Raw genomic sequence first — 24,557 nt, forward strand, 5'->3', positions numbered from 1 at the left:
GGACACACCGTTGGAGAAAGTAATTTATCAGGTAAACATAAATTCTGTTTTCATATTGAATTTGAGGCCGCGAGAAGCCACGCCCCCTCCACCCTCATTTAGAAAGTGTCCAGGAATCTTCTGGGCAAAAGGTGGCAACCCTAGGTGGGGGCCTGCTCCTTTCAGAAATGCTGTGCCTTGCTGATATCAAATACATTGTAGATGCAGTTAACCCAGCAGCTAGCTAGCTAGCAGAGGGGACTGCAGTTTTAGCCTTTTTGGCAGCCGTGGGGTTAACTGCATCTGCTATGTATTTGAGCTATTTCTCAGAGAGCAGGAGATTGTGTGGGAGGTTCCATAATGATTACATACCCTAAGTTTCAGACTGCAGATGTCCCTAGGGGGGAAATATAAGTAAGTATTTTCCCCTCCCCTTTACTTTCCTGCATGGGCTCTGTTTTTAGACTTCTTTAAATTGATTTGCTGCTACTGAGATCACAAACAGAAAGTGAAAGTAAAAAAGCCATTTTACAAATATGTGCTAAAAGCAACCACTAGATGGAGCTGGTTTGCAAGAAATCACATACAAATCAATGCAGTACAGCCAAAAAGCAATTTTAGCAAAAAAACGCTTACTCTCGAAGTTTTTAAATCGCAGCGATTATTCGTTGTTTTAAATCGCATATGCGATGAAGCGTACAGCCCTCGTGTGATGGTATCTTGTAGGAGAGGAGCATACATTGCATCTACCTGTGTTAATACAGGTGAACCTACCCTTTTGCACGTGATATAGACACCAGAACTCCACTTCTAAATGTAAATTATAGCACCAAAAATTACTTGACAATCTGGAGGTAAATTCTGACAAACTTATTTTGTGACGCCGATGGAGAAAAAAAGGGGTAGGGTGAACAGGTTTTATTATTATACCGCCCTGGGTAAGGGAAGATCTTCTTTTTTTTTTTAATTTGTAGGGTCTGAGTCATAAAAGAAAAATTTTGGATTTCATTACGTTTTAATCCAAAATGTTTTTTTAAAACTTGTATGTAGTTTTTAATAAAATAAAGGACCAATCTCTTGCAGGTGTACCGTTTTGGCTATATGTGTCATGCTGAGCACTATTTTACACTGAAGGCATACATTAAAACAGCATTTGGCTTACATTTTTAAATTATTTGATTTTCTCATGAATTAATGGACTTTGTATTAAAAATTGCATATGCACATGTCAAAAAAAAATTTTTTTTGCCAAGAAAGCTAAAATATGTTTACATTTTAAATTGAAATTAATACTGCAGTGTTGGGTTCTTGCATCCTACTAATCCCCACTGGCTGATGAGGACAACTGCCACTGATTTATTGGGGGCACTTGTGCAAGAAAACATTAGTTTATTTGTTTTTACTTAATAAAACATGTTATATAGGCAATGTCAACTATTTATAACCTAAACCCAGTTTTAAATATATTTTTTTCCTGCATTTATTTATTTCTGTCTTCTAGCTACTGTAAGTGGAAATGTCATTGTGAATACTGTAGCTGGAGTCTCACCTGCCACTTTCCAGCCAATTAACAAACGATTGGTATCCCCAGTGGTTACTGGTACATTGTCGGTAAGTAATATGCCATTTCACATTAATGTATTGTTTATACACGATACAAGCATTAAATTACAATCCTCAAAACTATTAACTAAAACAAGAAATGTTATAGTATTCATGTGGGTATAAATTAGAGTGTTTTCTTGTATAAATTCTAGATTTAAAAAATGAGCTATGGGGTTAATGTAAAAGCTCACACAGAAAACATGTTTGTTCAAAATTTAAGAGCTAGCCTCAGTTTTGGAGCTATACATATGTATCACCCCATTTCCTACTTATGATACTAGATCATATAGAGACCCCATGGATAGTAAAATGTAGACAAGTTTAAACATCTTTTGATATGTCACTCCTTCTGGCTATGTCTTTGGTTAAGTCTTGTGTTGGTCCACATCTAGTTTCTCAATTTGTGGGGGTACTTGGGGCATTGGAAATGTGTACTCTAGGGACTGCCATTTTTTTCCTGATTTATCTATGGTAGACATATCACAGTAAGTTGTGTTTCTCATTTCCACCCTCAAGCTCTTATAACAGAGCAGATTGTAAGTATTGTACTGCCTAGGTTGGTCTACTGCACACTCATTTATTTATCTCATATTGGGAAATCATTAGAATCTTGCCTGCTAGGGACATTTGAGTTTTGGAGTTAAGCTTCACTAATATGAAGTGTAGCATGTAAATTGTATTACTGTACAAATGTCGCTGACATGAGAGCCAGTCAGATTAATGTGCCTCAGTGAAATGCAATAGTTAAGATGTAATATACCCAAGTGTGCCAGAGTAAAATGAGCCAGGTCAACTAGATATGAAATCATTAGACATAGAACGATAGGAGCATAAACATTTATTTGTTCAACATACACTAAGATGTAACATTTTATTTTACTCCTTTTTTTTTAATCTGAGGCACAATATTAATGGACTAACTCTGTGTTGTGTGTGTTAATATTTTAATGTTTGCAAGTCTTTGCTGCTTACTGATTCAGTAAAATTGGATTTTCAAATTGCAGAAAAAAAGATCTGATGCCTGTAAAAGTTTGTAAAACCATGTGACATGCAAAGTGTAAAGTTTGCTTATACTGTATATGAGAGTTTTAGATCATTGTGTTGTATTTGGGATACTTAGGAAACAAATGTATGCCTACAAGGGGTACTTACGCCATAAGGGTTGAGAAACACTGCGCTAACAGGTTAAGATTTTATGGAAGTTACAAGTGTGACTACAAATGTTTAACAAAAGCAAAAGGAGGAAAACTTTGGCGTAATTGATTTTTAGCTTTGCAGACGTGGTATAAAAACGTAATCGCTTGCTTACCACAACCGCTAAGGAAAGGAATTTTGGGAGCTAGAAGAACACAGCTTTTAAGTTTGAAAAAAAGATGTCTAGAATGTTGCACGTTTTTAAAACAAAAACAAAATCATGTAAGGTAACACTTCATGAGTATAATATGTATAGCTTGAATGCAAGAAAAGATATAGTCACATAGCAGAAGAGTTTTAAATAGTTGTAGCCTTTATGATTTAGAAAATAGTGGATTTGTTGAATAATCTTTCAGATGAAGTGATAAAGGAATTCTGGGCTATCTATAACTGCCTAAATGTCTTTTTAAGTTGCAAACTGATGGTTTATATCTGCTGTCGCACCATATGCATCTGTAAATATATGCTCAGTCATAGGGAAACCAATGTGTTGATATAAATTAGAGAAATAAATTGGGACCTAAAATTTAAGGGAAATAATTGGTAGAAAAAATAGAATTTGTTGTGTGAAAAAAATTGTTAAATTGGTATTGAAAATAGCAGGAAATTATTTTCTTTTTTTGCCCATGGATGTATTTACGGATGTATTTTTGCCCATGGATGTATTTTTGCCCATGGATGTATTTACGGATGTATTTTTGCCCATGGATGTATTTACGGATGTATTTTTGCCCATGGATGTATTTATGTCTGTATTTTTGCCCATGGATGTATTTATGGATGCATTTTTGCCCATGGATGTATTTATGGCTGTATTTTTGCCCATGGATGTATTTATTGATGTATTTTTGCCCATGGATGTATTTATGGATGTATTTTTGCCCATGGATGTATTTATGGATGTATTTTTGCCCATGGATGTATTTACGGATGTATTTTTGCCCATGGATGTATTTATGGCTGTATTTTTGCCCATGGATGTATTTACGGATGTATTTTTGCCCATGGATGTATTTACGGATGTATTTCTTTCATGTAATTAACAAGAGTCCATGAGCTAGTGACGTATGGGATATACATTCCTACCAGGAGGGGCAAAGTTTCCCAAACCTTAAAATGCCTATAAATACACCCCTCACCACACCCACAAATCAGTTTTACAAACTTTGCCTCCAAGGGAGGTGGTGAAGTAAGTTTGTGCTAGATTCTACGTTGATATGCGCTCCGCAGCAAGTTGGAGCCCGGTTTTCCTCTCAGCGTGCAGTGAATGTCAGAGGGATGTGAGGAGAGTATTGCCTATTGAATGCAGTGATCTCCTTCTACGGGGTCTATTTCATAAGGTTCTCTGTTATCGGTCGTAGAGATTCATCTCTTACCTCCCTTTTCAGATCGACGATATACTCTTATATTTACCATTTCCTCTACTGATTCTCGTTTCAGTACTGGTTTGGCTTTCTACAAACATGTAGATGAGTGTCCTGGGGTAAGTAAGTCTTATTTTCTGTGACACTCTAAGCTATGGTTGGGCACTTTTTTATAAAGTTCTAAATATATGTATTCAAACATTTATTTGCCTTGACTCAGAATGTTCAACTTTCCTTATTTCCAGACAGTCAGTTTCATATTTGGGATTATGCTTTAATTATCATATTTTTCTTACCTCAAAAATTTGACTTTTTTCCCTGTGGGCTGTTAGGCTCGCGGGGGCTGAAAATGCTTCATTTTATTGCGTCATTCTTGGCGCGGACTTTTTTGGCGCAAAAATTCATTTCCATTTCCGGCGTCATACGTGTCGCCGGAAGTTGCGTCATTTTTTTGACGTTATTTTGCGCCAAAAATGTCGGCGTTCCGGATGTGGCGTCATTTTTGGCGCCAAAAGCATTTAGGCGCCAAATAATGTGGGCGTCTTATTTGGCGCCAAAAAATATGGGCGTCGCTTTTGTCTCCACATTATTTCAGTCTCATTTTTCATTTGCTTCTGGTTGCTAGAAGCTTGATGTTTGGCATTTTTTTCCCATTCCTGAAACTGTCTTATAAGGAATTTGATCTATTTTGCTTTATATGTTGTTTTTTCTCTTACATATTGCAAGATGTCTCACGTTGCATCTGAGCCAGAAGATACTACAGGAAAACCTCTGCCTGCTGGATCTACCAAAGCTAAGTGTATCTGCTGTAAACTTTTGGTAGCTATTCCTCCAGCTGTTGTTTGTATTAAATGTCATGACAAACTTGTTAATGCAGATAATATTTCCTTTAGTGATGTACCATTGCCTGTTGCAGTTCCCTCAACATCTAAGGTGCAGAATGTTCCTGATAACATAAGAGATTTTGTTTCTGAATCCATAAAGAAGGCTTTGTCTGTTATTTCTCCTTCTAGTAAACGTAAAAAGTCTTTTAAATCTTCTCTCTCTACAGATGAATTTTTAAATGAACACCATCATTCTGATTCTTTGGACTCTTCTGGTTCAGAGGATTCTGTCTCAGAGATTGATGCTGATAAATCTTCATATTTATTTAAGATGGAATTTATTCGCTCTTTACTTAAAGAAGTACTAATTGCTTTAGAAATAGAGGATTCTAGTCCTCTTGATACTAATTCTATACGTTTGGATAAGGTTTTTAAAGCTCCTGCGGTTTTTCCAGAAGTCTTTCCTGTTCCTAATGCTATTTCTGCAGTAATTACTAAGGAATGGGATAGATTGGGTAATTCATTTACTCCTTCTAAACGTTTTAAGCAATTATATCCTGTTCCGCCTGACAGATTAGAATTTTGGGACAAAATCCCTAAAGTTGATGGGGCTATTTCTACCCTTGCTAAACGTACTACCATTCCTACATCAGATGGTACCTCGTTTAAGGATCCTTTAGATAGAAAAATTGAATCTTTTCTAAGAAAAGCTTATCTATGTTCAGGTAATCTTCTTAGACCTGCTATATCATTGGCTGATGTTGCTGCAGCTTCAACTTTTTGGTTGGAAACTCTAGCGCAACAAGTAACAAATCGTGATTCTCATGATATTATTATTCTTCTCCAGCATGCTAATAATTTCATCTGTGATGCCATTTTTGATATTATTAGAGTTGATGTTAGATTTATGTCTCTGGCTATCTTAGCCAGAAGAGCTTTATGGCTTAAGACTTGGAATGCTGATATGGCTTCTAAATCAACTCTACTTTCCATTTCTTTCCAGGGAAACAAATTATTTGGTTCTCAGTTGGATTCTATTATTTCAACTGTTACTGGTGGGAAAGGAACTTTTTTACCACAGGATAAAAAGTCTAAAGGTAAAAACAGGGCTAACAATCGTTTTCGTTCCTTTCGTTTCAACAAAGAACAAAAGCCTGATCCTTCGTCCTCAGGAGCAGTTTCAGTTTGGAAACCATCTCCAGTCTGGAATAAATCCAAGCCTGCTAGAAAGGCAAAGCCTGCTTCTAAGTTCACATGAAGGTACGGCCCTCATTCCAGTTCAGCTGGTAGGGGGCAGGTTACGTTTTTTCAAAGAAATTTGGATCAGTTCTGTTCACAATCTTTGGATTCAGAACATTGTTTCAGAAGGGTACAGAATTGGTTTCAAGATGAGACCTCCTGCAAAGAGATTTTTTCTTTCCCATGTCCCAGTAAATCCAGTGAAAGCTCAAGCATTTCTGAATTGTGTTTCAGATCTAGAGTTGGCTGGAGTAATTATGCCAGTTCCAGTTCCGGAACAGGGGATGGGGTTTTATTCAAATCTCTTCATTGTACCAAAGAAGGAGAATTCCTTCAGACCAGTTCTGGATCTAAAATTATTGAATCGTTATGTAAGGATACCAACGTTCAAGATGGTAACTGTAAGGACTATATTGCCTTTTGTTCAGCAAGGGAATTATATGTCCACAATAGATTTACAGGATGCATATCTGCATATTCCGATTCATCCAGATCATTATCAGTTCCTGAGATTCTCTTTTCTAGACAAGCATTACCAATTTGTGGCTCTACCGTTTGGCCTTGCTACAGCTCCAAGAATTTTCACAAAGATTCTCGGTGCCCTTCTGTCTGTAATCAGAGAACAGGGTATTGTGGTATTTCCTTATTTGGACGATATCTTGGTACTTGCTCCGTCTTTACATTTAGCAGAGTCTCATACGAATCGACTTGTGTTGTTTCTTCAAGATCATGGTTGGAGGATCAATTTACCAAAAAGTTCTTTGATTCCTCAAACAAGGGTAACCTTTCTGGGTTTCCAGATAGATTCAGTGTCCATGACTTTGTCTTTAACAGACAAGAGACGTCTAAAATTGATTACAGCCTGTCGAAACCTTCAGTCTCAATCATTCCCTTCGGTAGCCTTATGCATGGAAATTCTAGGTCTTATGACTGCTGCATCGGACGCGATCCCCTTTGCTCGTTTTCACATGCGACCTCTTCAGCTCTGTATGCTGAACCAATGGTGCAGGGATTACACGAAGATATATCATTTAATATCTTTAAAACCGATTGTTCGGCACTCTCTAACGTGGTGGACAGATCACCATCGTTTAATTCAGGGGGCTTCTTTTGTTCTTCCGACCTGGACTGTAATTTCAACAGATGCAAGTCTCACAGGTTGGGGAGCTGTGTGGGGATCTCTGACGGCACAAGGAGTTTGGGAATCTCAGGAGGTGAGATTACCGATCAATATCTTGGAACTCCGTGCAGTTTTCAGAGCTCTTCAGTTTTGGCCTCTTCTGAAGAGAGAATCGTTCATTTGTTTTCAGACAGACAATGTCACAACTGTGGCATACATCAATCATCAAGGAGGGACTCACAGTCCTCTGGCTATGAAAGAAGTATCTCGAATTTTGGTTTGGGCGGAATCCAGCTCCTGTCTAATCTCTGCGGTTCATATCCCAGGTGTAGACAATTGGGAAGCGGATTATCTCAGTCGCCAAACGTTGCATCCGGGCGAATGGTCTCTTCACCCAGAGGTATTTCTTCAGATTGTTCAATTGTGGGGGCTCCCAGAGATAGATCTGATGGCCTCTCATCTAAACAAGAAACTTCCCAGGTATCTGTCCAGATCCCGGGATCCTCAGGCGGAGGCAGTGGATGCATTATCACTTCCTTGGAAGTATCATCCTGCCTATATCTTTCCGCCTCTAGTTCTTCTTCCAAGAGTAATCTCCAAGATTCTGAGGGAATGCTCGTTTGTTCTGCTAATAGCTCCGGCATGGCCTCACAGGTTTTGGTATGCGGATCTTGTCCGGATGGCATCTTGCCAGCCATGGACTCTTCCGTTAAGACCAGACCTTCTGTCACAAGGTCCTTTTTTCCATCCGGATCTGAAATCCTTAAATTTAAAGGTATGGAGATTGAACGCTTGATTCTTGGTCATAGAGGTTTCTCTGACTCCGTGATTAATACTATGTTACAGGCTCGTAAATCTGTATCTCGAGAGATATATTATAGAGTCTGGAAGACTTATATTTCATGGTGTCTTTCTCATCATTTTTCTTGGCATTCTTTTAGAATACCGAGAATTTTACAATTTCTTCAGGATGGTTTGGATAAGGGTTTGTCCGCAAGTTCTTTGAAAGGACAAATCTCTGCTCTTTCTGTTCTTTTTCACAGAAAGATTGCTATTCTTCCTGATATTCATTGTTTTGTACAAGCTTTGGTTCGTATAAAACCTGTCATTAAGTCAATTTCTCCTCCTTGGAGTTTGAATTTGGTTCTGGGAGCTCTTCAAGCTCCTCCGTTTGAACCTATGCATTCATTGGACATTAAATTACTTTCTTGGAAAGTTTTGTTCCTTTTGGCCATCTCTTCTGCTAGAAGAGTTTCTGAATTATCTGCTCTTTCGTGTGAGTCTCCTTTTCTGATTTTTCATCAGGATAAGGCGGTGTTGCGAACTTCTTTTGAATTTTTACCTAAAGTTGTGAATTCCAACAACATTAGTAGAGAAATTGTGGTTCCTTCATTATGTCCTAATCCTAAGAATTCTAAGGAGAAATCATTGCATTCTTTGGATGTTGTTAGAGCTTTGAAATATTATGTTGAAGCTACGAAATCTTTCCGTAAGACTTCTAGTCTATTTGTTATCTTTTCCGGTTCTAGGAAAGGCCAGAAAGCTTCTGCCATTTCTTTGGCATCTTGGTTGAAATCTTTAATTCATCTTGCCTATGTTGAGTCGGGTAAAACTCCGCCTCAAAGAATTACAGCTCATTCTACTAGGTCAGTTTCTACTTCCTGGGCGTTTAGGAATGAAGCTTCGGTTGACCAGATCTGCAAAGCAGCAACTTGGTCTTCTTTGCATACTTTTACTAAATTCTACCATTTTGATGTATTTTCTTCTTCTGAAGCAGTTTTTGGTAGAAAAGTTCTTCAGGCAGCGGTTTCAGTTTGAATCTTCTGCTTATGTTTTTTGTTAAACTTTATTTTGGGTGTGGATTATTTTCAGCAGGAATTGGCTGTCTTTATTTTATCCCTCCCTCTCTAGTGACTCTTGTGTGGAAAGATCCACATCTTGGGTAGTCATTATCCCATACGTCACTAGCTCATGGACTCTTGTTAATTACATGAAAGAAAACATAATTTATGTAAGAACTTACCTGATAAATTCATTTCTTTCATATTAACAAGAGTCCATGAGGCCCACCCTTTTTTGTGGTGGTTATGATTTTTTTGTATAAAGCACAATTATTCCAATTCCTTATTTTATATGCTTCGCACTTTTTCTTATCACCCCACTTCTTGGCTATTCGTTAAACTGATTTGTGGGTGTGGTGAGGGGTGTATTTATAGGCATTTTAAGGTTTGGGAAACTTTGCCCCTCCTGGTAGGAATGTATATCCCATACGTCACTAGCTCATGGACTCTTGTTAATATGAAAGAAATGAATTTATCAGGTAAGTTCTTACATAAATTATGTTTTTTGCCCATGGATGTATTTACGGATGTATTTTTGCCAATGGATGTATTTACGGATGTATTTTTGCCCATGGATGTATTTATGGACAGGGGAAGCCATCCGTAACAAGACAACAAAAAGTACTTGTATACTACACTGTAACATTAATTCTTATAAAACAAAATTGTAATACTTTTTTAAATATGTTTAAGATGTGGCAAAAAAGATTTTGTTTCTCCTTGCCTTAAAGATATATGAAAGTAGATGGAGTATGCCATTTTAAGACAGTTTTAAAATCACTTATTTCTCTTGTTAAGTGTATCCAGTCCACGGATCATCCATTACTTGTGGGATATATTCCCTTCCCAACAGGAAGTTGCAAGAGGATCACCCACAGCAGAGATGCTATATAGCTCCTCCCCTCACATGTCATATCCAGTCATTCTCTTGCAACCCTCAACATAGATGGAGGTCGTGAGAGGACTGTGGGGTTTTATACTTAGTTTATTTCTTCAATCAAAAGTTTGTTATTTTTATGTTTAAATAGTTTTTTATTGTTTTATATTTTTCAGAGAACAAGAATGCATAAAATGAATTAACATAACATACAATATCTATTCTTCCGTTGTCTATTGATTTTGGGGGATATTGCATTACAAGTATTCAATGATATAAGAGTGAAAAATCCTAGCCAAACCGCATTGTTACATAGTTACACAATTATCTCATCCCTACATCATTATTCACTGCAAATTGATTCTATCTTAGAACTGTCTTTGATTCATCAAGCAGTATCAGCCATTTAACAATAGGTTATTAGAGTATATATTCTATCTAGCATTTCTTCCTTGTGTTATGACATTCTAATCTTTGGTACAGATTGTTTCTCAACTCTGTATTTCACTAACTGGATGTTTTTGGCTGAATCATTATTATCTTAGAGTAATCATGTATATGAATTTGAAACCTTACGGTATAACAACTGAGAACAGATCGATCAAGAACAAAAAAGAAATAAATAAGGAAGAAAGGGGAAACTATAAAAGAAAAAAAAAAAGAAAGGGGGTTGTAAGGGGGGGGGGGGATAGGGATGGGTGATGTCATCTTATGTCGCAGATCATAGTATGTGTGCGTCAAAGTGTTTGACACGACCGTAGTTTGATGGTCCTTTAGATCCCTGATCTCCGGTTATCTTGTGAGGTTATGGACCCTTTGCTTATCCAATAGTACCACACTGCTTGGAAGGTTTCCCTGTTATCTAATGTATATGAGGCTGTCTCGTACATGGTGTATGTGTGTTGGATTCTATTATATATCTCAGTCCAGGTTGGAGTTCCAGATTTCCAATATTTAGCTATGCATATCCTCGTGATTGTGCATAAGATCTTAATAAATGTATTGATATGTTTGTGGAATTTACTGAGATGTTCATGTAATAAAGCTTGTTGGATCGTTAGACTAATATTTTCTTCTAGCATCTGACTGAGAAATGCGGATAGTCTGCTCCATATACTCCTAACATCTTTGCAGTCCCACCACATGTGTCTGTATGTCCCTATGTCTCCACAGCCTCTGTAACATAATCTGCTGCCTTGGGGGTGCATATGAGCCGTTCGTGTAGGAGTTAAGTACCATCTGTGAATTGTTTTGGTGATATTTTCTTTAAGGTCTACACTTATCAGCCCTCTTTCTGCGTTTTGAAACAGTGATTCCCATGTCTTTTTGTCTTTGCAGATAAGTAGTTCCTGTTCCCAGGCCAGCATAGTCGTGGTCTTGGTGGTGTTGTGGGTGGTCTGCATAGATACATATAGTAGAGATATGGTATGTTTGTTGCGTTCTTCTGATTTACAGAAGGTTTCGATAGGTGTGGAGGTCTGTTCTCTAGGGTGTTTTAAATATGATTGTAGAGCGGAGTGTATCTGTAGGTATAAGTACCAGTGTAGCTTCAGGGGGTCAATCTTTGTCTGTAGTTGGTTAAACGTCAGTATGTTATGTCCTGTTAAGTAGTCCGCCACTCTGTATAAACCTTTGTTTTCCCATTTTTTGATTTGGGTCCAAAGGTCTTCTGATATTAGATATCTAAGTGGTATTGATATAGAATGTTGCTGTAGTAGTTTATATTTCGTTTTCGCTGTTTTCCAGATCTTTACAGTGAGGTTTGTGGTGTAGGGTGTAGATGTCTTTCTATCTTTCTGAGCCCTCTCTGGGTCCCAAACAATTGAGTCTGCTTCTTCCCACCCCCCTATGTTCGCTTCTAACTTGGGCCATATTATTCCCTTTGACGTTTTCAGGAGTAGTGTATCTTGCGCTAGTCTGGCTGCATTGTAATATTCTATTATGTTTGGTGCACCTATGCCCCCGAGTGACTTATGTCTGTTTAAGGTGGATTTTGCTATCCTGCTCGTCTTATCTCCCCTAATAAATGCTGAGATGTCTTTTTGCAGTGTTTCCAGTTCTGGTTTTATTATTTTTATCGGGAGGGTTCTGAATAAATACAGTATTCGAGGCATGGCGTTCATTTTAACCGCCGCTATTCTACCTAGCCAGGAGAAATTAAAGCTCTTCCATTTTGCCATATCTCGTCTAATTTGTTTAAATAGTGGGGTATAATTTACTTTGTATAGCTGAGTGGAGCAAGTTGGAATCTGGATACCTAAGTATTTTAGTGTGTGTTTCATCCATTTAAAGTGAAATTGTGTTTCTAAAATTATTTTAGTTTGTTGGGGTATTGCAATGGGTAGGGCTTCACATTTGTCTGGGTTGATTTTAAATCCTGAGATGGTTGAAAATGTCTTTATTGTCTGGTAGAGGTTCGGTAGAGATATTAATGGGTTCGTCAAGGTCAACAGGACATCATCCGCAAATAGAGAAAGTTTGTATTCTAATGGATTTATTTTAACTCCTGATATGTCTGGGTGTGAACGGATCGCGATTGCTAGTGGTTCTATACAGAGCGCGAATAATAGTGGGGACAGAGGGCACCCCTGTCTGGTACCGTTTCGTATTGGAAAGGGTTTTGATTTGTATCCTGTTGAGGAAACTTGGGCCTCTGGGCATGAGTATATTACTTTTAGAGCTTTTATGAATCCTCCCTCAAAGCCCATATGGTGTAGTGTTAAGAACATATAGTCCCAGTCTATTCTGTCGAACGCCTTCTCTGCATCCAAAGATAGGAGCAGAGAAGGCGTTCTTGTCTCTCCCAAGAATTGTATTAGATTGGTAACCTTTCGGATGTTGTCTGGGGCTTCCCTATCTTTAATAAATCCCACTTGGTCCGGATGAACCAAGTGGGGGATGATGTGTTTGAGCCGATTTGCAAGTATTTTTGTGAAGATCTTAAGATCCTGATTTATGAGAGATATTGGGCGGTAATTTTGGCATTTTTTGTGGTCTCTATTCGGCTTGGGTATCACAACTATCTTGGCCGCTAATAGATCTGGGGGAATATCTCCTCCTTCCATAACGTGATTGCAGAACTTAACCAAGTGTGGGGTGAGTGAGTTTTTGAATAATTTATAATATTCAGCTGGGAAGCCATCTGGTCCTGCTGCTTTTCCCGATTTAAGGTCTTTGATGGCTCCCAGTATTTCTACAGTGGAGACTGGGGCGTTGATTGCTTCCCTCTGTTCTAAAGTTATGTTAGGTAACTGAGTTTGTGAGAAAAATTCTGAAGACTTTGTTTCTGTTTCCTGATTACGTGTAACTTTTTCCCCATTATATAGTTCTCCATAGTATCTTGCGAAAGTGTCTACAATTTCTTGTGGGTGTGAGGTAGTGGTGTTGTCATGTGTCTCAATTAGTGGGATCACCGAGGCCTTGCACCTTTCTCTGATTTTATGTGCCATGTATTTGTCGGGTTTGTTCGCAAATATAAAGTATTGTGCCTGGATTTTATGAATGGCTCTAGTAGCTTGTGCATGAAGTAGTGAGGTTAATGTGGATCTTTTAGTTTGGAGTAGTTTGAGGTTAGTCTTAGTTTTGTTGTATTTATGTCGCCTTTCTAGTTCCTCGATCTCTGTGTAAAGTTGTTGTAGTTGTTGTCTATGTTTTTGAATCTGTCTTGTTTTTTCTTTAATTAGTATCCCTCTGAGGACTGCTTTATGAGCTGCCCATACAATCCCTGGGTTACTTGTAGCTTCTGTATTTATGTGCCAGTATTCTGTTAATTGTTGTAGTATGTTATCGAATGTTTGGGTATTTTTAACGTAAGATGGATCAAAAGTCCACGTTCTGCTTCTGAGTGGGTCTGTAATGCCATTAATCGTTAGGGTGATTATAGAGTGGTCGGACCATACACAAGTGTGTATTTGTGAGTTGTTCAGTAAGGGTTGTAAGATTTGGCTGGTATATATATAGTCAAGTCTGACATAAGTTTTGTGCGCTGCTGAGTAGAAAGTTGTGTCATCAGTTTGACCGTACATGGTGCTCCAAGTCTCAATCAGGGAGTGAGGAAGTAAGGTATCTTTGATTGATTTGACTATGTGATTATGTCTCGTCTGTTTATTGGTCAGAGGTTTGGTGTCTGTGGGTTTAAGAGGTAGCATAGTGATATTGAAGTCTCCTGCCAAAAATATTTTAGTATGTGACCATTGGGTGAGTAAATGTGATATATGGTGAAAAAATTTATGTTGGTTCTCATTTGGTGCGTATATATTACATAATGTGATTTCTGATTCTAGTATCTTACCTCTAACGATTAGGTATCTCCCCTCAGTATCTGTTATTATAGATTCTGTGGTAAACTTGAGAGATGAATGTATCAAAATGGATGTGCCACTTTTTTTGGACGTTGCAGTGGAGTGGTAGTGCTTGTCAAAATGAAGTTTGTTATTTTTAAATGGAACCGGAGTGTGCTGTTTTTTCTCAGGCAGTATTTGGAAGAAGAATCTGCCTGCGTTTTCTATGATCTTAGCAGAAGTAACTAAGATCCACTTGCTGTTCTCACACATTCTGAGGAGTGAGGTAACTTCAGAAAGGGAATGGCGTGCAGGTTTTCCTGCAACTAAGGTATGTGCAGTAAAATATTTTTCTAAGGAATGGAATTGACTAAGAAAATGCTGCTGATACCGAAGTAATGTAAGTAAAGCCTTAAATGCAGTGAAAGCGACTGGTATCAGGCTTATTAATAGAGATATATACTCTTTAAAAAATGTGTTTTAAAACGTATGCTGGCATGTTTAATCGTTTTTTAACGTACATTTGGTGATAAAACTTATTGGGGCATAATTTTTACACATGGCTGGCTTAATTTCTGCATAGAAACAGTTAACTGAGGCTTCCCACTGTTGTATTATGAGTGGGAGGGGCCTATTTTAGCGCTTTTTTGCGCAGTAAAAATTCAGACTGACTTCCTGCTTCTTCCTGCATGATCCAGGACTTCTCTAGAGGGCTGAAAAGGCTTCAAAAGTCATATTGAGGGAGGTAATCAGTCACAGCAGAGCTGTGACAGTGTGTTTGTCTGTTTTAAAAAACATTTTTCTCTATTGTTTATCCGTTTTGGGTATTAAGGGGTTAATCATCCATTTGCAAGTGGGTGCAATGCTCTGCTAACTTTATACATTTACTGTGAAAATTTGGTTGGTATAACTGCTTTGGTTCATTGTTATTTCAACTTGAGACAGGTTTTGTGCTTCTTAAAGGCGCAGTAGCGTTTTTTATAGTGCTTGTAAACTTATTGTGAAGTGTTTTTCAAGCTTGCCAGTCTTATTGCTAGTCTGTTTAAACATGTCTGACATAGATGAATCTACTTGTTCATTATGTTTGAAAGCCAGTGTGGAGCCCCATAGAAATATGTGTACTAAATGTATTGATTTCACTTTAAATAATAAAGGTCAGTCTTTATCTATAAAAGAATTATCACCAGACAACGAGGGGGAAGTTATGCCGACTAACTCTCCTCACGTGTCAGTACCTTCGCCTCCCGCTCAGGGGGCGCATGCTATTATGGCGCCAAGTACATCAGAGACGCCCATAGCAATTACTTTACAGGACATGGCTACAATCATGAATAATACCCTGTCAGAAGTATTATCTAGATTGCCAGAATTGAGAAGCAAGCGCGATAGCTCTGGGATTAGGAGAGAAGCAGAGCACGCTGGTGCTGTAAGAGCCATGTCTGATACTGCGTCACAGTTTGCAGAACATGAGGACGGAGAGCTTCATTCTGTGGGTGACGGATCTGATCCGGGGAAACCTGATTCAGAGATCTCTAATTTTAAATTTAAGCTTGAGAACCTCTGTGTATTGCTTGGGGAGGTTTTAGCTGCTCTGAACGACTGTAACACAGTTGCAATTCCAGAGAAATTGTGTAGGCTGGATAGATACTATGCGGTGCCGGTGTGTACTGATGTTTTCCCTATACCTAAAAGGCTTACAGAAATTATTAGCAAGGAGTGGGATAGACCCGGTGTGCCCTTTTCCCCACCTATATTTAGAAAAATGTTTCCAATAGACGCCACTACACGGGACTTATGGCAGACGGTCCCTAAGGTGGAGGGAGCAGTTTCTACTTTAGCAAAGCGTACCACTATCCCGGTTGAGGATAGTTGTGCTTTTTTGGATCCAATGGATAAAAAATTAGGTTACCTTAAGAAAATCTTTGTTCAACAAGGTTTTATCTTGCAGCCCCTTGCATGCATTGCGCCTGTCACTGCTGCTGCGGCATTCTGGTTTGAGTCTCTGGAAGAGGCCATTCACACAGCTCCATTGGATGAAATTATGGATAAGCTTAAATCACTTAAGCTAGCTAACTCATTTGTTTCTGATGCCATTGTACATTTGACTTAACTAACGGCTAATAACTCCGGATTCGCCATCCAGGCGCGGAGGGCGCTATGGCTTAAATCCTGGTCAGCTGACGTGAATTCTAAATCTTAATTACTTAATATTCCTTTCAAGGGGCAGACCTTATTCGGGCCCGGCTTGAAGGAAATTATTGCTGACATTACTGGAGGTAAGGGGCATTCCCTTCCTCAGGACAGGGCCAAATCAAAGGCCAAACAGTCTAATTTTCGTGCCTTTCGAAATTTCAAGGCAGGAGCAGCATCAACTTCCTCCGCTCCAAAACAGGAAGGAACTGTTGCTTGTTTCAGACAGTCCTGGAAACCTAACCAGTCCTGGAACAAGGGCAAGCAGGCCAGAAAACCTGCTACTGCCCCCAAGACAGCATGAAGGAACGGCCCCCTATCCGGAAACGGATCTAGTGGGGGGGGCAGACTTTCTCTCTTCGCCCAGGCGTGGGCAAGAGATGTCCAGGATCCCTGGGCGTTGGAAATCATATCTCAGGGATATCTTCTAGACTTCAAGGCTTCTCCTCCTCAAGGGAGATTTCATCTTTCAAGGTTATCAGAAAACCAGATAAAGAAAGAGGCATTCCTACGCTGTGTACAGGACCTCCTAGTAATGGGGGTGATCCACCCAGTTCTGCGGACGGAACAAGGACAGGGATTTTATTCAAATCTGTTCGTGGTTCCCAAGAAAGAGGGTACCTTCAGACCAATTTTGGATCTATAGATCTTAAACAAATTCCTAAGAGTTCCATCATTCAAAATGGAAACTATTCGGACCATCCTGCCCATGATCCAAGAGGGTCAGTACATGACCACAGTGGACTTAAAGGATGCCTACCTTCACATACCGATTCGCAAAGATCATCATCGGTTCCTAAGATTTGCCTTTCTAGACAGGCATTACCAATTTGTAGCTCTCCCCTTCGGGTTGGCTACGGCCCCGAGAATCTTTACAAAGGTTCTGGGCTCACTTCTGGCGGTTCTAAGACCGCGAGGCATAGCTGTGGCTCCGTATCTAGACGACATCCTGATACAGGCGTCAAGCTTTCAAATTGCCAAGTCTCATACAGAGATAGTAATGGCATTTCTGAGGTCGCATGGGTGGAAGGTGAACGTGGAAAAGAGTTCTCTATCACCACTCACAAGAGTCTCCTTCCTAGGGACTCTGATAGATTCTGTAGAAATGAAAATTTACCTGATGGAGGCCAGGTTATCAAAACTTTTAAATGCTTGCCGTGTCCTTCATTCTGTTCCACGCCCGTCAGTGGCTCAGTGCATGGAAGTAATCGGCTTAATGGTAGCAGCAATGGACATAGTGCCATTTGCGCGCCTGCATCTCAGACCGCTGCAATTGTGCATGCTAGGTCAGTGGAATGGGGATTACTCAGATTTGTCCCCCCTACTAAATCTGGATCAAGAGGCCAGAGATTCTCTTCTCTGGTGGCTATCTCGGGTCCATCTGTCCAAGGGTATGACCTTTCGCAGGCCAGATTGGACGATTGTAACAACAGATGCCAGCCTTCTAGGCTGGGGCGCAGTCTGGAATTCCCTGAAGGCTCAGGGATCGTGGACTCAGGAGGAGAAACTCCTCCCAATAAATATTCTGGAGTTAAGAGCAATATTCAATGCTCTTCTAGCTTGGCCTCAGTTAGCAACACTGAGGTTCATCAGATTTCAGTCGGACAACATCACGACTGTGGCTTACATCAACCATCAAGGGGGAACCAGGAGTTCCCTAGCGATGTTAGAAGTCTCCAAGATAATTCGCTGGGCAGAGTCTCACTCTTGCCACTTGTCAGCGATCCACATCCCAGGCGTGGAGAACTGGGAGGCGGATTTTCTAAGTCGTCAGACTTTTCATCCGGGGGAGTGGGAACTCCATCCGGAGGTGTTTGCTCAACTGGTCCATCGTTGGGGCAAACCAGAACTGGATCTCATGGCGTCTTGCCAGAACGCCAAACTTCCTCGTTACGGATCCAGGTCCAGGGACCCGGGAGCGACGCTGATAGATGCTCTAGCAGCTCCTTGGTTCTTCAACATGGCTTATGTGTTTCCACCGTTTCCTCTGCTGCCTCGACTGATTGCCAAGGTCAAACAGGAGAGAGCATTGGTGATTCTGATAGCGCCTGCGTGGCCACGCAGGACCTGGTATGCAGACCTAGTGGACATGTCGTCCTGTCCACCATGGACTCTACCTCTGAGACAAGACCTTCTAATACAAGGTCCTTTCAATCATCCAAATCTAATTTCTCTGAGACTGACTGCATGGAGATTGAACACTTGATTCTATCAAAGCGTGGCTTCTCCGAGTCAGTTATTGATACCTTAATACAGGCACGAAAGCCTGTTACCAGGAAAATCTACCATAAGATATGGCGTAAATACCTGTATTGGTGCGAATCCAAGAGTTACTCATGGAGTAAGGTTAGGATTCCTAAGATATTGTCTTTTCTCCAAGAGGGTTTGGAAAAAGGCTTATCTGCTAGTTCGTTAAAGGGACAGATCTCTGCTCTGTCTATTCTTTTGCACAAGCATCTGGCAGAAGTTCCAGACGTCCAGGCTTTTTGTCAGGCTTTGGCTAGGATTAAGCCTGTGTTTAAAACTGTTGCTCCTCCGTGGAGCTTAAACTTGGTTCTTAAGGTTCTTCAAGGAGTTCCGTTTGAACCCCTTCATTCCATTGATATTAAACTTTTATCTTGGAAAGTTCTGTTTTTGATGGCTATTTCCTCAGCTCGAAGAGTCTCTGAGTTATCTGCCTTACATTGTGATTCTCCTTATCTGATTTTCCATTCAGACAAGGTAGTTCTGCGTACTAAACCTGGGTTTTTACCTAAGGTGGTTTCTAATAGGAATATCAATCAAGAGATTGTTGTCCCATCATTGTGTCCTAATCCTTCTTCAAAGAAGGAACGTCTTTTGCATAATCTGGACGTAGTCCGTGCCTTGAAGTTCTACTTGCAGGCAACTAAAGATTTTCGTCAAACATCTGCCCTGTTTGTCGTTTATTCTGGACAGAAGAGAGGTCAAAAAGCTTCGGCTACCTCTCTCTCCTTTTGGCTTCGAAGCATAATACGCTTAGCCTATGAGACTGCTGGACAGCAGCCCCCTGAAAGGATTACAGCTCATTCTACTAGAGCTGTGGCTTCCACCTGGGCCTTTAAGAATGAGGCCTCTGTTGAACAGATTTGCAAGGCTGCGACTTGGTCTTCGCTTCACACTTTTTCAAAATTTTACAAATTTGACACTTTTGCTTCTTCGGAGGCTGTTTTTGGGAGAAAGGTTCTACAGGCAGTGGTTCCTTCCGTTTAAGTTCCTGCCTTGTCCCTCCCATCATCCGTGTACTTAAGCTTTGGTATTGGTATCCCACAAGTAATGGATGATCCATGGACTGGATACACTTAACAAGAGAAAACATAATTTATGCTTACCTGATAAATTTATTTCTCTTGTAGTGTATCCAGTCCACGGCCCGCCCTGTCTTTTTAAGGCAGGTCTAAATTTTTAATTAAACTACAGTCACCACTGCACCCTATGGTTTCTCCTTTCTTGTCTTGTTTCGGTCGAATGACTGGATATGACATGTGAGGGGAGGAGCTATATAGCAGCTCTGCTGTGGGTGATCCTCTTGCAACTTCCTGTTGGGAAGGGAATATATCCCACAAGTAATGGATGATCCGTGGACTGGATACACTACAAGAGAAATACATTTATCAGGTAAGCATAAATTATGTTTTTTCAAATGTGCTATTCATTGTTGAAAATAAATACGCACATATCTTACACAAGTGGGAGCTAGCTGGTGATTAGGGCCTGCTCACATTTGTCTCTTGTGATTGGCTAACTAGATGTGTTCAGCTAGCTGCCAGTAGTGCATTACTGCAAAGGATAATAAGAGAATAAAGCAAATTTGATAATAAAAGTACCTTTTGAAAGTTTTTTTTAAATTGCATGTTCTATTTGAATCATGTATTACATTTTTATGGTTTCCTGTCCCTTTAATGCATGGTTAAATGGTCCCCATTGCAATTGTGAACTATTATGTGCAGTAACTTTTAGAAATCATGTCTTTGTTGCTGCTTATTAAAACATTATATGATTGTTTCTATAGCCGCTATAATTTTTTTTTTCTTTTTAGGCCCCAGGAGCAGCAGCTGGTCAAATTGTCCAGCAGAGAACAGCAACCACACCCACTGCTCCTTCTGAAATGGTCACTATTGCGACCAGCCAAGGAGTCAGAACAGTAACACCTGTCACTGGAGGAACGGTTGTTTCTACCAACCTAACACCAGTACAGACTCAAACCAGGGCCATAGTGACCCAGGTGACAACAGGTAAAAAAATTGTGATCACTAGTTAACAGTGTAGATAAATGGTTAGTGCAGACCAGTCCTTACTTACCAAAAATGACACCAGTTCTAAACCATCAGATGTCCTGTGTGAAGTGCATCACATGGCTTTCCAGGCTTTTCAAAGGCAACGCCATTCCAAATGCAGTAACATTTGTTACACACTTTGTAGAAACATTCATAGCAAGACATTTAAAGCAGTTTTTATTATACCTAATATTTATTAAAGTGCGGTATAAGATCAATCCAATTGTAGCCACTACCTCCTCCACCAAACAAGCCCTAGACTTTAGGCCAACTCAAGAATCATTGTAATAAAGTAGACACAATTGGCACCACACAGGAATTCAGATAGATATAAACAAATTCTCCACTTCTTTCATATGGAGACTATTAACAGAAAACTTTCCACAAAACAAATGGTGTCTATATAGTGGGATTATGACACAAGGGCTCTAAACTCCAAGTAAACTAGAATAATCCTTTATTAAACTGATTAAGCTATATTTCTCCAACATAGGTGTGTCCGGTCCACGGCGTCATCCTTACTTGTGGGATATTCTCTTCCCCAACAGGAAATGGCAAAGAGCCCAGCAAAGCTGGTCACATGATCCCTCCTAGGCTCCGCCTACCCCAGTCATTCTCTTTGCCGTTGTACAGGCAACATCTCCACGGAGATGGCTTAGAGTTTTTTAGTGTTTAACTGTAGTTTTTATTATTCAATCAAGAGTTTGTTATTTTGAAATAGTGCTGGTATGTACTATTTACTCAGAAACAGAAAAGAGATGAAGATTTCTGTTTGTATGAGGAAAATGATTTTAGCAACCGTAACTAAAATCCATGGCTGTTCCACACAGGACTGTTGAGAGCAATTAACTTCAGTTGGGGGAACAGTGTGCAGCCTCTTGCTGCTTGAGGTATGACACATTCTAACAAGACGATGTAATGCTGGAAGCTGTCATTTTCCCTATGGGATCCGGTAAGCCATGTTTATTACGATTGTAAATAAGGGCTTCACAAGGGCTTATTAAGACTGTAGACTTTTTCTGGGCTAAATCGATTCATTATTAACACATATTTAGCCTTGAGGAATCATTTTATCTGGGTATTTTGATATAATAATATCGGCAGGCACTGTATTAGACACCTTATTCCTTAGGGGCTTTCCCAAAGCATAAGCAGAGCCTCATTTTCGCGCCGGTGTGGCGCACTTGTTTTTGAGAGGCATGGCATGCAGTCGCATGTGAGAAGAGCTCTGATACTTAGAAAAGACTTTCTGAAGGCGTCATTTGGTATCGTATTCCCCTTTGGGCTTGGTTGGGTCTCAGCAAAGCAGATACCAGGGACTGTAAAGGGGTTAAAGTTTAAAACGGCTCCGGTTCCGTTATTTTAAGGGTTAAAGCTTCCAAATTTGGTGTGCAATACTTTTAAGGCTTTAAGACACTGTGGTGAAAATTTGGTGAATTTTGAACAATTCCTTCATGTTTTTTCGCAATTGCAGTAATAAAGTGTGTTCAGTTTAAAATTTAAAGTGACAGTAACGGTTTTATTTTAAAACGTTTTTGTACTTTGTTATCAAGTTTATGCCTGTTTAACATGTCTGAACTACCAGATAGACTGTGTTCTGAATGTGGGGAAGCCAGAATTCCTATTCATTTAAATAAATGTGATTTATGTGATAATGACAATGATGCCCAAGATGATTCCTCAAGTGAGGGGAGTAAGCATGGTACTGCATCATTCCCTCCTTCGTCTACACGAGTCTTGCCCACTCAGGAGGCCCCTCGTACATCTAGCGCGCCAATACTCCTTACTATGCAACAATTAACGGCTGTAATGGATAATTCTGTCAAAAACATTTTAGCCAAAATGAACACTTGTCAGCGTAAGCGCGGCTGCTCTGTTTTAGATACTGAAGAGCATGACGACGCTGATATTAATATTTCTGAAGGGCCCCTAACCCAGTCTGATGGGGCCAGGGAGGTTTTGTCTGAGGGAGAAATTACTGATTCAGGGAACATTTCTCAACAGGCTGAACCTGATGTGATTGCATTTAAATTTAAGTTGGAACATCTCCGCATTCTGCTTAAGGAGGTATTATCCACTCTGGATGATTGTGACAAGTTGGTCATCCCAGAGAAACTATGTAAAATGGACAAGTTCCTAGAGGTGCCGGGGCTCCCAGAAGCTTTTCCTATACCCAAGCGGGTGGCGGACATTGTTAATAAAGAATGGGAAAGGCCCGGTATTCCTTTCGTCCCTCCCCCCATATTTAAAAAATTGTTTCCTATGGTCGACCCCAGAAAGGACTTATGGCAGACAGTCCCCAAGGTCGAGGGAGCGGTTTCCACTTTAAACAAACGCACCACTATACCCATAGAGGATAGTTGTGCTTTCAAAGATCCTATGGATAAAAAATTAGAAGGTTTGCTTAAAAAGATGTTTGTTCAGCAAGGTTACCTTCTACAACCAATTTCATGCATTGTCCCTGTCGCTACAGCCGCATGTTTCTGGTTCGATGATCTGATAAAGGCGGTCGATAGTGATTCTCCTCCTTTTGAGGAGATTATGGACAGAATCAATGCTCTCAAATTGGCTAATTCTTTCACCCTAGACGCCACTTTGCAATTGGCTAGGTTAGCGGCTAAGAATTCTGGGTTTGCTATTGTGGCGCGCAGAGCGCTTTGGTTGAAATCTTGGTCGGCTGATGCGTCTTCCAAGAACAAGCTACTTAACATTCCTTTCAAGGGGAAAACGCTGTTTGGCCCTGACTTGAAAGAGATTATCTCTGATATCACTGGGGGTAAGGGCCACGCCCTTCCTCAGGATCGGCCTTTCAAGGCAAAAAATAAACCTAATTTTCGTCCCTTTCGTAGAAACGGACCAGCCCAAGGTGCTACGTCCTCTAAGCAAGAGGGTAATACTTCTCAAGCCAAGCCAGCTTGGAGACCAATGCAAGGCTGGAACAAGGGAAAGCAGGCCAAGAAACCTGCCACTGCTACCAAGACTGCATGAAATGTTGGCCCCCGATCCGGGACCGGATCTGGTGGGGGGCAGACTCTCTCTCTTCGCTCAGGCTTGGGCAAGAGATGTTCTGGATCCTTGGGCGCTAGAAATAGTCTCCCAAGGTTATCTTCTGGAATTCAAGGGACTTCCCCCAAGGGGGAGGTTCCACAGGTCTCAGTTGTCTTCAGACCACATAAAAAGACAGGCATTCTTACATTGTGTAGAAGACCTGTCAAAAATGGGAGTGATTCATCCTGTTCCATTAAGAGAACAAGGGATGGGGTTCTACTCCAATCTGTTCATAGTTCCCAAAAAAGAGGGAACGTTCAGACCAATCTTAGATCTCAAGATCTTAAACAAGTTTCTCAAGGTTCCATCGTTCAAGATGGAAACCATTCGAACTATTCTTCCTTCCATCCAGGAAGGTCAATTCATGACCACGGTGGATTTAAAGGATGCGTATCTACATATTCCTATCCACAAGGAACATCATCGGTTCCTAAGGTTCGCATTCCTGGACAAACATTACCAGTTCGTGGCGCTTCCTTTCGGATTAGCCACTGCTCCAAGGATTTTCACAAAGGTACTAGGGTCCCTTCTAGCTGTGCTAAGACCAAGGGGCATTGCTGTAGTACCTTACTTGGACGACATTCTGATTCAAGCGTCGTCCCTTCCTCAAGCAAGGGCTCACACGGACATTGTCCTGGCCTTTCTCAGATCTCACGGATGGAAAGTGAACGTGGAAAAGAGTTCTCTATCCCCGTCAACAA

The 24,557-nt window shown here is 40.2% G+C and overlaps 1 protein-coding gene across 4 annotated transcripts in view; it reads left to right on the forward strand.

The window, feature by feature from the left end:
- LOC128648915 (E1A-binding protein p400) overlaps positions 1-24,557 on the forward strand; it is a 459,430-nt gene that overhangs the window by 233,481 nt on the left and 201,392 nt on the right. For all 4 annotated transcript variants that reach the window (XM_053701869.1, XM_053701871.1, XM_053701873.1 and 1 more), the window contains 2 exons: positions 1,481-1,590; positions 20,571-20,766. In XM_053701869.1, the coding sequence (XP_053557844.1) occupies positions 1,481-1,590; positions 20,571-20,766 (306 nt within the window). The remainder of the gene's footprint in view (positions 1-1,480; positions 1,591-20,570; positions 20,767-24,557) is intronic.

Source organism: Bombina bombina, chromosome 2 (assembly GCF_027579735.1).
Source record: "Bombina bombina isolate aBomBom1 chromosome 2, aBomBom1.pri, whole genome shotgun sequence".
In the NCBI taxonomy this organism is placed as follows: domain Eukaryota; kingdom Metazoa; phylum Chordata; class Amphibia; order Anura; family Bombinatoridae; genus Bombina; species Bombina bombina.